Source organism: Pan troglodytes, chromosome 9 (genome assembly GCF_028858775.2).
Source record: "Pan troglodytes isolate AG18354 chromosome 9, NHGRI_mPanTro3-v2.0_pri, whole genome shotgun sequence".
NCBI classification, from domain to species: Eukaryota; Metazoa; Chordata; class Mammalia; order Primates; family Hominidae; genus Pan; species Pan troglodytes.
In genome coordinates, this window is record NC_072407.2 from 110,364,766 (window position 1) to 110,380,543 (window position 15,778).

A 15,778-nucleotide genomic window follows, 5' to 3' on the forward strand; every position below is an offset into this window, starting at 1 on the left:
TACACTGTTGGTGGGACTGTAAACTAGTTCAACCATTGTGGAAGTCAGTGTGGCGATTCCTTGGGGATCTAGAACTAGAAATACCATTTGACCCAGCCATCCCATTACTGGGTATATACCCAAAGGACTATAAATCATGCTGCTATAAAGACACATGCACAGGTATGTTTACTGCGGCACTATTCACAATAGCAAAGACTTGGAACCAACCCAAATGTCCAATAATGATAGACTGGATTAAGAAAATGTGGCACATATATACCATGGAATACTATGCAGCCATAAAAAATGATGAGTTCATGTCCTTTGCAGGGACATGGATGAAACTGGAAATCATCATTCTCAGTAAACTATTGCAAGGACAAAAAACCAAACACCGCATGTTCTCACTCATAGGTGGGAATTGAACAATGAGAACACATGGACACAGGAAGGGGAACATCACACTCTGGGGACTGTTGTGGGGTGGGGGGAGAGGGGAGGGATAGCATTAGGAGATACACCTAATGCTACATGACGAGTTAATGGGTGCAGCACACCAGCATGGCACATGTATACATATGTAACTAACTGGCACATTGTGCACATGTACCCTAAAACTTAAAGTATAATAATAATAAAATTAAATTAAAAAAAAAAAGAAAAATCCATAGCTTCTGGGTTTATTTAAGTAACCCTTACTCAGGGTTAGCCTACTAAGGGACTTCTACACAAGGACAAATAACATTAGACTGTACCTAGAAGTTCCCTTGACAAGGTGAAGGGAGCACAGGCCAGCTGCTTTACTTTCTTACTCCTCAAGCAGGACTTGGTGATAAATGTTATATGGAATGTCTTGGAGAGTAAATAGTCATGGATATAATTTCTCAAAAAGGGGTAATATTTGACAGATTTCATGGGGGAAGGTTATTTGCTGTGAATTGTCAGATCTAGCAGGCACAGTAGATACCCATTACATGAGACATTTGGGAATTATCTCCAGCAGATTTGAAAAGCACAAGTAAGTTACACAGCAAGAGCCCTCATCTCCACGTCACCTAATTCAGTTGCCCAAATGCTTCTCTCTCAGGCCACACTGATGATACTGACTATGGTATACCTATGGTACATCGCTCAAGGTAGAGATGTTCCCTACGAACTTGGGCCTTGCTCATGAATGAGTCGGCTCAAGCTAAAACTGCATTGATGCCTTACTACAGCTCCACTTAGGTATAGCCCTAAAGAACAGTGGTAAGGGAAAATCCTAGTGGGCAAAGCTTTGAGCACTATACTTGGTCATTCACTTCTTATTGAGAGAGAAGTAGCCTTAAGTAGAGATATACATGGATTCTCGGGCAGTGGCAAATTGACTCATTGGTCAGGTACTTAACTTGGAAAGGGCAAAATTAGATCAGAGACAAGGAAATCTGGGAAATGTCATAACAATTGACTTATAAGGTGTGGATCTTCACATATCACTTTTATGCTTACCAGAGAGCATCCGCTACAGAAGAGACATTAAACAACCAGATGTATAAGGTGACTTTGGCACTGAGGGCCAGCCAACATGCTCTTGGCCACCCTATTGCTTGTGCAATTAGCTCATCTACAGAAGAGTCCTGATGGCATGGATGGAAGCCAAGGGCCCAGAATCATGGGCCTTTTCTCAGAAAAACTAATCTAGCTGCTTCCACTGCTGAATGACACTTGGCCTTGATATGACATCATCATTTGAAAAGACCAATCAGTTCTTTGATGGCAACATGATTATATCAGACCCATTCTTGTTTGGACATTGCAGCAATTCATTCTTAACAGGGATTACTACTTGGTCCAGGTATGGATTTGCCTTTCTTGACCATGGTGACTCTTATCAGAACCACTATCTAAGGAACTATAAAATGCATGATTTACTATTATGGGCTTTCTGACCAAGGGACCAATTTTACAGTAAATGAATTTTAAAAATGAGTAGAGTATATGACAATGGAAAACACTAGTCCTATCATATGCCACACAATCCAGAAACTATTAGAATGTTAAATTGGCCTGTTAAGGAGTAACCTAAGGTTCTAGCTTAAGTATGACATGCAGCTAGGTTGGAGCATTTTCCTCCAGGATGTGATATATACATTGAACCAAGGGCCATTATATGGTGCTCTGTCTAAATAACTTAAATAGTGTTATGACATATGGGTCCAAGAACCAAGGGATGGAAATTAGGTTGGCCCCTCTCACCACTACTCTCAGTGATCCCTTGGGAATTTGTGATTCTTGTTCCTACAAGTTGAGACTCAGCAGAACTGAGTCCATGTAGCCACTGGATGCATGTATCCTCCCTGTATCCAGTGAGGGAATGGTTCCCCTGGAGGTCACAATAAGGATTCCACTGAACCTAGAACTATGATTGCTACCTGGTCATGTTTGGCTCCTCATGCTGGTAGATAAATATCTGGTTTCTCTGTCCACTAGTAGGAAAATTCTGAAGTACATTCTGTATGGTTCCTCAGAGCATTCCTAGCAAACTGAGGCCTGGATACCCACAGCAATAACCCATTCTTAACACAAAAGTTTTTTTGCTTTTCTCCTTTCCCTGTGTCACTTTCTCTAATTTCTCATTTCTCTAATTTCTAATTCTCTAATTTCTAATTTGTGTTTTCTGGGATCATCTCCTAAATAAACTATCTGTACCAATGTCTTATGGTTTCCTTTGAAAGGAATCACTAAGATTGTTCCTTTTCTCTTTGTGTTGATTTTAAATGTATTCACAAATTCTTTGACAATCTTCCTTTTAAGAGATAGAGCTTAATTCCCCTCTCCATAAGTATAGGCTGGACTTGATGCATTTCTAATTAATAGAATAGGGCAGAAGTGATGGTGTGTGGCCTCTCAGACTAGTTCTTAAAAGGCATTGCGGCTTCCTCCTTGCTCTCTCTCTCTCTCTCTCAGGTTGCTTGCTCAGCCATGTTATGAGGCCACTCAAGCTATCCTATGGGGAGGTCTAAGTATCAAAGAATTGAGGCCTCCTGCCAACAACTGTTCAAGTGTGCCATCTTGGAGGCAGATTCTCCAACCCAGTCAAGCTTTCAGATGACTGCAGCCCTGGCCAAAATCTTTACTGCAACCTCCTGCGAGACTTCAAGCCAGAGCCACCCAATTAAACCACTCCCAGTTTCCTAACCCTCAGAAACTGAATGAGATAATAACTGTTTGTTGCTTTAAGCTGCTATGTCTTGGGGTAATTTATTATGCAGTGATAGAAAACTAATTCACTGCTCTAACCTGGAAGAAAGGGAATGGGAATCCAAAGAGTTATATTGCATGCAGAGTAGTGAAGGCAAATCGTAGGCCCCAAAAAAACTGAGATTAGGGGAATGATCTAGGAAGGAAAATGAAAAAAGGAAAGGGCAACATTGATGAAAGCAAGTAAAGAGAAAAATGTAAACAAGGAAAGATAACATTATAAAAGAAAGGAAAGAACTATGACATAAAATAGGCAGTAACTAAGTGTGAGAGAAACTGAGAATTGCAAAGACAAACTAGAATGAGTAAGCAGACAGAGAATCAAGAGGAAGAAAGAAAAAAGGTTCAGTGAAGAAAAAAATGGAGTAATGAGAGGATAAACGTGGGAGAGGGGATTTAAAGAAGCAAGGCACACTAGGATATGGGATAAAGGGACCGAGAGCTCTGCCTTCCCTGAATGCACTAAATGCCTCAAGTAAACATGCAAAATAATCAGTCTGAAGCTTCTTGCACCTAAATGTAGTCTCTTTACTTAAGTGTGACTGTTAGAATACTACAGTTTCTCAGAATACTAGGAATAATTTCTATATTTGCCATGATCATTGTATTCAGTCCAGTGTTCTATTTCTGCTCAATCTTCCTTACTTAACTGAGCTAGATTCTGTGCCCAAAATATATACACAAGTTATTCCAGTCAGAATACACTATCTCTTGGCTATAACTGATGGATGGAAGGCTCAAAGGGGCTATAACTCAGAATAGAAATAAAGTACTTTATAGTCCGTAAGTAGAATCAGGGGTTAATCTAGTTACATTTGGTTCTTGATAAACATTTTCATAGTAAGTATCATCTGGTATTCCCATTTGCATCTTTGATATGTCTCCTCCATAGTTATATATGTTTTTCTGTGCTTGATTAAACCTGAATCCTAAAGAGAAGTGACAAATGATTAGAAAGATACCAGATATAATAAGATGCTCACTCAAAATGCTACTGTGTTGCTGTCTGTTCCACATTCCTTTTCACCATTCTTAAAGCAAATATCTTCATCTGAAACCAGAAACACCCCAAATTTCTGAGTTCATCCCACTTTCACTCCCACATATCACTGTCCATCCCTACAAAAGGCTCTGCAGGACCTGGGTTTTAGGTCTGATCTACTAATAACTAGCTGTGTAATTTGGGACAAATTATTTAACCTAAGTCTTAGTGTTCTCATCTGTAAAATGGGGATAATAACCGTACCTACCTCATCATATTCCTGCAAGAATTAAATGTGACAGTGCATGTAAAGAACTTAGAGCATCTGGTATTTAGTTGGTGCTCTGTAACTATTAGCTAACTTCTTCATTCACAAAGGGAGAAATGCCCTTTTCCTCTCAAGAGCTCATGTTTCTAAATCTGCTCTGGATTTATCTTTTCTTGCTTCTTGAAGAAGTGACACACATTCTCCTCTTCTCCAATGCCAACATCTTCAATATATCACCTTCACTGGCTTCAGTTATGCAAATCTCCACTACTTAATTTTCACTTGCTTTTATGCTCCTTCCAACTACCATCCTATATCTTTCTTCTTTTCACAGTAATCTCTTTTAACTCAGTAATTTATATTGTTTCCTTTTTTTTTTTTTTTTTGAGACAGGGTCTTACTCTGTTGCCCAGGCTAGAGTGCAGTGGCGCAACCGCACAGCCTCCACCTCCTGGGCTCAAACAATTCTCCCGCCTCAGCTTCCCAAGTAGCAAGGACTACAGGTGCATGCCACCATGCCCCGCTGACATTTTATTTTTTGTAGAGTGAGAGTCTTTTTATGTTGCCCAGGCTAGTCTTGAACTCTTTGCCTCAAGTGATCCTCCAAACTTGGCCTCCCAAAGTGCTGGGATTACAGGCATGAGCCACTGTGCTGGGTCTCTGTGCTGATTTAAATTTGTAAAAGATGACTATTGAGCAGAGAAGGGAATGGAGAAGCATTGGTTTGGAGGCTATTGCAGAAGCCTGTAGAGGGGTGAAGGCAACTTGGGCTGAGTGGGTGGCAGTGAGCTGGAAATAGGTGGATTGGTTAATGCTAAGGATGGCTCATATTAATGGAGTATGCATTATGAGATAGGCACTATTCTAAGCTCTGTGCATGATTATCTCATTATCTCACAACCTATGTGCTAGGTACTACCGTTATTCTTCTTTTACTAGTGAAGAAACTGAGCTAGTAACTTGCCCAAGATCATATAGCCAGTAAAGAGTGGAGCCAAAAATCAAACCCAGGCACTCTGAATCAAGAGTCCACAATCCTTTGGGAAGCCAAGATGGGCAGATCACATGAGTCCAGCCTGGGCAACATGGCGAAATCCCATCTTGACAAAAATACAAAAATTAGCTGGGCATGGTGGTGTGTGCCTATGGTCCCAGCTACCCAGGAGGCTGAAGTGGGAGAATTGCTTGAGCCTGGGAGGCAGAGGCTGCAGGGAACTGAGATCCAGGCCACTGCACTCCAGCCTGGGCAACAGAGTGAGACCCTGTCTCAAAACAAAAACAAAAACAAACAAACAAAAAACTCCACAATCCTAACCTCTTTGCTTTACTGCTTCTCCTATCTGCTAGTAGGACAGAACTCATATACCATCATTAGGCTTTGGCTATGTTAAAATTATTGGTGTTTCTGGTGTCTGATGACACTCTTCTTCAACATGCTGGCTTTTACTTTCAGCATTTCAGTACTGCTAACTACTGGCAGAACAATAGTGGCCTAGAACCTAAAAACTATTTTCAACATTTTGAGGCATTTATTTTGCCAAGTGAAGTCTGCTCATGAAAAATCGTTACTAAAACTATAAGTAACTTTTTTTTTTTCACTCTGTCACCCAGGCTGGAGTTTAGTGGTGCAATCTTGGCTCACTGCAACCTCCGCCTCCCTGTTCAAACGATTTTCTTGCCACAGCCTCCAAGTATCTGAGATTACAGACATCTGCCACCATGCACAGCTAATTTTTGTATTTTAGTAGAGTCAGGGTTTCACCATGTTGGCCAGGCTGGTCTCGAACTCCTGACCTCAGGTGATCCATCTGCCTCAGCCTCCCAAAGTGCTGGGATTACAGGTGTGTGCCACTGTGCCTGACCAGTAACTTTTAAAAAAGGATTCATATTTTGGCTAGGCGTGGTGGCTCTCGCCTGTAATCCCAGCACTTTGGGAGGCCGAGGTAGTTGGATCACAAGGTCAGCAGATCAAGACCATCCCGGCTAACACAGTGAAACCCCGTCTCTACTAAAAATACAAAAAATCAGCAGGGTGTGGTGGCGGGCGCCTGTAGTTCCAGCTACTTGGGAGGCTCAGGCAGGAAAATGGTGTGAACCTGGGAGGCGGAGCTTGCAGTGAGCCAACATCGCGCCACTGCACTCCAGCCTGGGCGACAGAGCGAGACTCCGTCTCAAAAAAAAAAGAGATTCATATTTTTAAAATCATTTTATTCAAACTTAAATAATATAGGACATTTCCTTCTATTCCCAAATAACAATCTTACATACAAAGGTAAAAATGACTTGACAAATGAATCTAAATTTATATACTATGCAGATTACTGAAATGTTAAATGCCTAGAAATACGTGTGTGGAATGTATTTTTTGTTCATGAGAATTTCCTATAAAGTACTGCTAAAAATCACCTACCTTTGAAGTTAGCCGAAGAGTTGCTTGTAGCAATTTCCTTCCAGCTGGCAATGTACCTAAGCACATTATATGAGGATTCATTAAATTTAATCGATTCATTAGTACATACTTAGACTACTTCTAAAATTCCACTTTTCAGAAATCTTAGATTAATGATGGCATGTTCACTAGCCTCCATGTGTAACTCTCATGACTTTCTCACCTTCTAGTATCTCACATCCAGCTAAGAACCTTCAGGACAAGGAGTTGAAGGAGGTATAAAAATGGTGCCCACCATCTGCCATACTTAGTGTCCTTTCACCTCCCTCTAGCATGCCCCCTCATTTTATCCTGTTAATTCCAGAAAGATCATGTCCTCAGCTGAGTGTTTACTAAGAAGTTAGTTAATAACATCTAAATTTAAAGCATGGGCAGAAAACTCTCCTGGAGACAACAAAAACTTTCTCTTTTGTTCTGGATTACCAGATTCACTGTCTCTGATACGTGAAGGGAAATTTAAAGCATCCAGTTTCTGAGCTCATTAGAGCAGCAGCGCTGTCTTTGCAGTGTCCAGAACACGTTAAGAGATACATTTAGGTAGGGCAAATGCAGCTGTCACCTCAGCTCCTGAACAGAGACTGAAATAGAGAGACGAGGGTTGCCTGAGAAGAGGTAGAATAGGGAAGGACAAGGTACAACCTTCTGTGAGGATGATGGAAAAGCACCAAGAGGCAGGTTTCCTAAGATTTATTTCACCTTAGGCTCCATATCCCACTTTCCTAAGGTGCCTTTACAACTGCACCCACTTTAATCAAAAAATCAGGTCAGGATTTGGTTACAGTAGGTGCTGAAAGGGAGCTAGCACAGACAGGTGGAGAATTAGAACTGTCATGTAATTGGCTGGGCGCAGTGGCTCACACATGTAATACCAGCACTCTGGAAGGCCGAGGTGGGCGGATCACAAGGTCAGGAGATCGAGACGACCCTGGCTAACACGGTGAAACCCCATCTCTACTAAAAATACAAAAAATTAGCCAGGTGTGGTGATGCACGCCTGTAGTTTCAGCTACTCGGGAGGCTGAGGCAGGAGAACGGCCTAAAACCTGGGAGGTGGAGCTTGCAGTGAACTGAGATGGTGCCACTGAACTCCAGCTTGGGCGACAGAGCGAGATCTCAAAAAAGAAAAAAAAAAAGAATTATCATGTAATTCAGAAAACACTGTGATTTTCTTTTCTTTTCTTTCTTTTTTTTTTTTTTTTGAGACAAAATCTCGCTCTTGTCCCCTAGGCTGGAGTGTGATGGCGCGATCTCGGCTCACTGCAACCTTGGCCTCCTGGGTTCAAGAGATTCTCCTGCCTCAGCCTCCCAAGTAGCTGGGATTACAGGTGCCTGCCACCACGCCCGGATAATTTTTGTATTTTTAGTACAGACAGGGTTTCACCATGTTGGCCAGGCTGGTCTCGAACTCCTGACCTCAGGTGATCCACCCACCTCGGCCTCCCAAAGTGACATTGTGATTTTCTAATTATTTGTTCCATTTGAATTATTTTTACTTCTGTCAACCCTGTGCTCCTGAAGTTTTTTGCAGTAGGAGGGTATATACTTCCAACAGTATTTAATACTTATTTTTATAGAGACAAGGTCTCGCTCTGTCTCCCAGGCTGCAGTGCACTGGTGCCATCACGGGTCACTGCAGCCTCAAACTAATGGGCTCAAGTGATCCTCCTGCCTCAGCCTCCTGAATAGATGGGACCACAGGTGCATGCCACCACACCTGGCTAACTTTTTAATTTTTTGTAGAGATGGGGTCTCGGTATTTTGCCCAGGCTGGTCTTGAACTCTTGGGCTCAAGTGATCCACCTACCTTGGCCTCCCAAAGTGCTGGGATTATAGGCGTGAGCCACTGCACTTGGCCTATCCAACAGTATTTAATTACAATCAGACGTTGTGTCTGAATTTGGCTCCTTCTCACTACTGCTACCCCTTGGTGCTCTGCGAACTTTCTTCAATGGCCTTCAATAGGATACTGCTGGGTGACTTAAATGAAAGGATGCAGGACAAGAGCAGGTGGTGTAAACTCCTTCCACAATCTCTCAGTAGGCAATTCAGTTTGGTTTGACCTTAAATTTTAGCAGACTTTGTGCTTTCAGTGGTTGCTCAGGAGCACTATAAAGACTCATCCTGCTTGCTTGGATTTATACACAGAAAAGACTTTCATTCCACCTTCAAGAAACCAAGATAAAAGACCTTGATCGATAGTGTGCTGAGCCCTGACAATCTGGGGCACAAACACTTACCATAGCTAGGCCCCATCACTGTCCCTGCTTTATCCAAGATTAGCACATGACTTTTATTCCATTTTTTTAAAAAGAACTTCTCATAAAGAACATACCAGCAGTAATTGATAAGAAATCTAAGTTTTACAAAAATCTAAGTTTTACAGACATAGAAGCAAGTCTGATGAAAGCATTACCATGCTGTTTATATCACAGAGCTCATCTTTCTCACGAAGAAATTTGTAGAAATTTTTAGATAATAGTTATCAAGTGTGTGTGCAGTCTACAATGAATCCATTTGTTAAATTACAAATTTAACACTTTAAGAGCTCAGAAAAAGTCCCTAGCCAGAGAGGTCACAAAACTACATATCTTAGAAATCAAAGGAGCAGCTTCAGATATAGAAACTATCTGTAACAGACATAAGCACAGAGCTCTCCCCAACAGAATATCAGGAAATTATTTAATATTTTCTAGCTGGTGATTGCTTAATAGGTATGTCAAAATTCACTTGCTGTTTGAAAAACGTGATGATCCTGGAAGAGGAACATCTGAATATCCATTAGGATGAATGCCAGCAAAAGCCACGGTAGCTGTCCTGTGGCATTGTGCATAACTCCGTGATGGTGATGTGGGGATTGTTCTGGGTTCTAAACATCTGCAGCAACATAGCTCTGGATACAGGAATTTGCAACAGTACTCATTAGTGTGTTTGAGTCCACTAGTGAAACTGGCTCTATCCATTCTTCCAAATGATAATAACAATGTTCAGTTAATAGTTGCAGTACGCATCTGAAGATGGACATGGTTTCATCTCAGGAGAGCATCGGTCTGTCATAACGGACTAGCACAAAAGCCTTTGGGGAGAAACTGGTTGTTATCACTAAATATCAGTGTTCAAGGCATTTATGCCATTCTAACTGTCCAACTGTAGAAAAATGTCCATAGACGTTGAAGGATACTTTCCAAGGAATTAGGGGTGACCAATTCTCTAGAGGGGACAAATGTCAGACTTTTAAATTTTCATCAAACAAGGTGGCACCAAGCCAGTTACAAATATCTAGAGGTCTACAAAGGTCAAACGGGGAAGTAGACTGTGGAGACCATAAATGTGCTGGAAAGAAGGGGCTTATGCCTAATGTCTGCAGTTAGCTAGGGGAAGGCCTTTGCAAAGTTTGGTCTTACTGAGATAATCAGCGCTTGTGGCCAAGTAGTGCTACTGAAATATACCCAGATAATCACACTTGAAATTTCATCTGAAATTTTTGTTGTTCAAGGCTCAATGTAAAACCTTGCTAAGAGTCCATGTTGGTACAAAATTATGAGTATCCTCAACTCAGAAGATAAACTGATAGAAATTATACATAACTTGAAAGCAAGGTATTTGCATTTTTTAATGGAAATTTTCAGTTGCTCTTATCATCTGAAAGCTAGGTATATTCATCCCACTCCTATATGCTATGAAGAAATTGCTTCAAGTCTTACTGGTTTATCCTGGGTTTTTTTGTTTTGCTCTGTTTTGTTCTGAGACAGAGCCTCGCTCTGTCACCCAGGCTTGAGTGCAGTGGCGCGATCTCAGCTCACTGCAAGCTTTGCCTCCCAATGGCGTGAATCGTGGGTTCACACCATTCTCCTGCCTCGGCCTCCCAAGTAGCTAGGACTACAGGCGCCCACCACCATGCCTGGCTAATTTTTTATATTTTTAGTAGAGACAGGGTTTCACTGTGTTAAGCAGGATGGTCTCGATCTCCTGACCTCAAGATCCGCCCTCCTCGGCCTCCCAAAGCGCTGGGATTACAGGCATGAGCCACCTCGCCTGGCTGGTTTTTTTTTATTTATTTTAATTTATTTTTATTTTTTTTTGAGATGGAGTCTCGCTCTGTTGCCCAGGCTGGAGTGCAGTGGCGCGATCTCGGCTCACTGCAACCTCCACCTCCTGGGTTCACGCCATTCTCCTGTCTCAGCCTCCCTAGTAGCTGGGACTACAGGTGCCTGCCAATTTTTGGTGGGTTAATTTTTGTATTTTTAGTGGAGACGGGGTTTCACCGTGTTAGCCAGGATAGTCTCGATCTCCCGACCTCATGATCCACCCGCCTCAGCCTCCCAAAGTGCTGGGATTACAGGCGTGAGCCACCGCACCCAGCCTGTTTTTTGTTTTTTAAAGGGAAGCCATTAAGACTTCACCTACTATCACTTAGCGGATGATGGCGGGGAAAGTCTTATGTGGACCGAGATGCCTATTTTTTCTTCCCTTTGAACTCAATAGTTTTATTCTTTTTATATTCCAGTAATGACAGAATATAGAATATCTGGTATCAATTTTTTGTACTTGTTTGCCAGCCCTTAGCTTGAATCAGCCAATGGTACAAGGGAAAGGCAGAGCAGGATTTCAAAAGCTCACCTGAGAAAATTCTCTATCCAGTCCTGGGAAACTCATTAAAAATGGACCTCTCCTACCTCTCTTTCCCTTTCTTTCCTCTCTTTTCCACTCAGCAATTTTTACTCTTAGGAAGAAAAGTAAAAGCAAGGCATTGCAGCTCCTTTGTTTGGCTGTCATTTCTTGCATCATTATTACCATCTGCATTTGTTCAGTGTCCCAGAAACTACAGACATGCTGTCTATAGGGAATCTCAGGACTCAGGTCTGCACAAAATATTGGGGTTATTGAATCATAGCAATTTCTTCTTATTTAAAAATATTTTAAAGCATCTACTACGGACACTTAGTCCTTTATTTTTTATCTTTTCCTTATTATTTTCTGATCTATCCTTCTCATCAGTATCTTCTTTCTTTTATTCTTGTTTTGATTTTCGTTTGTCTTGATCATTCTTCTCCCTTTTTCTTCATTTATCTTTCCTTGCATCATTATTCTCTCCCCTGCTTCCTCTGGCTTCTTTTTTTCATGTTCTATTGTTCAATGACCATTAACTTGATTTTTCCTACCCCATTTTCTTATCTCACTTTTACTGATTTCTTCTGTTTTCTTACATTTCTTTACTTACACTATCTTCATTTAAATTTTTCTGCCTCTTCATACGGTATCCACATTCTTTATTGTAGTTGAGTAAATATTGAACATTTTAAGCAGCTTTATTGAGGTATATAATTCATATGCCATACAATTCCCCCATTTAAAGTATAGTATCCAGTGGCTTTTAGTATAATATTAGCAGAGTTGTGGATCCACCACCACAATGAATTTTCTTTTCTTTTTTTTTGAGACAGAGTTTCACTCGTTGCCCAGGCTGGAGTGCAATGGCACGATCTCAGCTCACTGCAACCTCCACTTCCCAGATTCAAGTGATTCTCCTGCCTCAGCCTCCTGATACCTGGGATTACAGGTGCCCGCCACCATGCCTGACTAATTTTTGTATTTTTAGTAGAGACAGGGTTTCACCATGTTGATCAGGCTGGTCTTGAACTCCTGACCTCAAACAGTCCACCCGCCTTGACCTCCCAAAGAGCTGGGATTACAGGCATGAGCCACCGTGCCTGGCCCACAATGAATTTTCAATCATTTTCATTGCCTCAAAAAGAGACCCTGCACCCCATAGCCACCACCACCCCCTCCCCCCAGTTAATTCTCCACCCCCAGGAAACCACTAATCTATTTTCTGTCTCTATAGGTTTGCCTATTCTGGGTATTTCCTATAAATAAAATAACACATGATCCTTTGTGATTGGCTTCTTTCACTTAGCAGATTCATCAATATTATGGCATAAATCAGAACTTAATTTCTTTCTTTTTTTTTAAATAGAGGCGCTGTCTCACTATGTTTCCCAGGCTGGTCTCAAATTCCTGGGCTCAAGCAATCCTCCCATCTCGGCCTCCAAAAATGCTGGGATTACAGACGTGAGCCACTACACTTGGCTTTGTGTGTGTGTGTGTGTGTGTGTGTGTGTGTGTCTCGCTCTGTCACCCAGACTGGAGTACAGTGGTGTGATCATGGCTCACTACAGCATCTACGTCCTGGCTCAAGAGAACCTCTTACCTCAGCCTCCTGAGTAGCTGGGACTACAGTTATGCACCAGCAGGCCTGGGATAATTATTGATTTTTTGTAGAGATGGGGTCTCGCTATGTTGCCCAGACTAGTCTCAAAATCCTGGGCTCAAGCAATCTGCTTGGTCTCCCAAAGTGCTGGGATTACAGGCATGAGCCACCATGCCCAGCCCACTAATTTTTATTGTGGAATAATATTCTATTGGATAGATCTACCATATTTCATTTAGCCATTCATCAGCTCATGGACATTTGGGGTGTTTCTGCTTTTTTGCTATTATGATAATGCTGCTATGAACATTCATGAACAGGTTTTTGTGTGGACATGTATTTCCCCTTCTCTTGGGTATATATCTAGGAGTGGAGCTGCTGGATCACATGTCAGCTCTATGTTTAACCACTTGAGGAACTGCCAGATTCTTTTCCAAAGTGGCTGCACCATTGCACATTCCCGCTAGCAGTGTATGAGTTCCAATTTCTCCACATTCTTGCAAACACTTGTTATTATCTGTCTTTTTAATTATAGCTATCCTAGTAGGTGTGAAGTGGTATCTCATTATGGTTTTGATTGCATTTCCTTAATGGGGCTACATTAAATATTCTAAAATTTCCCCCACACAAGAAATCTTAAAAATGTTTTCTAAGGGCCATAGTACATCACTGAAAACTTATAACGTTTTAGTGTCTCATACAGAAAGGTTAGGGAATATAGATGAAAGAAAATCTTTGTATTATTAATTTCATGCTCTTAGCCTTTTTTCTAAATCCCAAAGTAAGAAGCAAAGCAGACTAAAGCATAAGAATAAAGTCTAAGAATAAAGAGCCCTAAGTCTAATTTTCTGTTTACTATTTTTGGATCATTCATTTTCTTACCCCTCATGTCTTCTTCTGTTCTTTCTAGACGAATAATAGATACTCGGGGGTTTTTTTTCTTTGAAGATTGTTTGTGGCCCCAAGATTCAACAAGGAAATAGGAAATGTTAGAAAAAAACTATGATGACTGCCCTTGTTCCCCAAGAATAGCAACATGTACTTACTCATCAAAGTTCAGTGTATTTGTCCAGTTCAGCACTTCATCCACTTCCCATTCCATCACAGAATCTATCCCCCCATCTTCAAAAGCTCTAATCAGCCCCTTTGTTGCAGTGTGAATTAGTCCTAGAGTTTCATGATGTGTTGACTTAGCCTCCAGACTTCCTGAGTAGTACCTAAATAGGCGAAAGGGAAAGAGAAGTAAATCTTTTGAAATAGGAGATTACAAGTAGATACAGGCAATATATATTGTTGCTATTTACATATTAAAACTATCTGCATATTGAATAAAGTTTTCATTCCTATATAACTCAGATGCATCTAAACCAAGATCTATGTGATGGAATCTTCTGGGGGAAAAAGCAACTTAACCACACTAACTTAAAATCACCCCTCAATAAGTTGCATTTTTATGATACGAAGAAAAACTAAGTTATTAAATTGTTGAATCTTAGAATTATAGAGTGGAAAGGGTCTTAGAAACCAAATAACTAACCTACTCATTTTTATAGGTGAGGAAATAAATCTTTGAGGAGTTAAGTAAATTTTACAAAATCAAGAGGCTAATAGCAGATAAAGAGGGAAGGAAAGTGAAAAAAGGAAAGAGAGGAAGAGGTAAAGGGAAAACAGATACCTTTTCTTTGTGCCAGGTACTTTTCATACAGTCTTATTTAATTCTTTTTAAAAAGACACAGTCAGGCCCAGCGCAGAGGCTCATGCCTATAATCACAGAACTTGGGAGGCCAACATGGGTGGATCACGAAGTCAGGAGTTCGAGACCAGTCTGGCCAACATGGTGAAACCCCGTCTCTACTAAAAATACAAAAATTAGCTGGGCATGGTGGCGGGCCCCTGTAATCCCAGCTACTTGGGAGGCTGAGGCAGGAGAATCACTAGAACCTGGGAGGTGGAGGTTGCAGCGAGCCGAGATCATGAAACTGCACTCCAGCCTGGGCGACAGAGCAAGACTCCATCTCAAAAAAAAAAAAAAAAAAAAAAAAGACACAGCCATTTGTGGCAGCTATTTTTATTCCCCTTTTAGAGATAAAGAAACTGAGACCTGGAGAAGTTAAAATATCATTCAAAGCTGGGCACAGTGGCTCAAGCCTGTAATCCCAACACTTTTGGAGACTGAGGCAGGAGGATCATTTGAGGCCAGGAGTTTGAGACCAGCCTGGGCAACAGAGAGATCCTCATCTCAATTAATAATTTTAAAAATGTTTAAAGAAATTGTTCAAGATCATGTAGCAGTAAATACTTACGAGAGCCAGTATTCAGACCCTTAGTCTTAAATTCTGCCTCCTTCTGCAGCACTGCCTGTCTTAATCTGAGCACATAAAATAATACATTCACTGATAATGAGCTGAGTAACTAGAGAGAAGTTAGTAGTCCTTACCAAGATCATCAAACCTTTTTTTGGTATTTATTTTAAGATCTACATTGGTAGCCATTTTAAAGGGTCACCTATTATGAAGTTGTATTCATTTATTAATTCAACACTCATTGATTAGGAAACAGCATAGTGGTGATATGGAGCAAGACTCTGGTATCGAATTATCTGGATGTGAATCTTGGTTCTGTGTTACATAATCTGCTAAATAACCTAGC

The 15,778-nt window shown here is 41.1% G+C and overlaps 1 protein-coding gene across 16 annotated transcripts in view; it reads right to left on the reverse strand.

Annotated features, from left to right (window-relative positions):
• C11H11orf65 (chromosome 11 C11orf65 homolog) overlaps positions 1–15,778 on the reverse strand; it is a 156,369-nt gene that overhangs the window by 70,488 nt on the left and 70,103 nt on the right. For 7 of the 16 annotated variants that reach the window (XM_001140960.7, XM_054662678.2, XM_063783391.1 and 4 more), the window contains 3 exons: positions 14,176–14,346; positions 6,883–6,938; positions 3,976–4,151 (listed from right to left, as the gene is read on the reverse strand). In XM_001140960.7, coding sequence (XP_001140960.3) covers positions 3,997–4,151; positions 6,883–6,938; positions 14,176–14,346 — 382 coding nt within the window. In that variant the 3' untranslated portion in view covers positions 3,976–3,996. Of the gene's footprint in view, positions 1–3,975; positions 4,152–6,882; positions 6,939–14,175; positions 14,347–15,778 lie in introns of those variants that run through there. The other 9 variants (XM_063783394.1, XM_063783395.1, XM_063783390.1 and 6 more) reach the window with 3 other exon arrangements.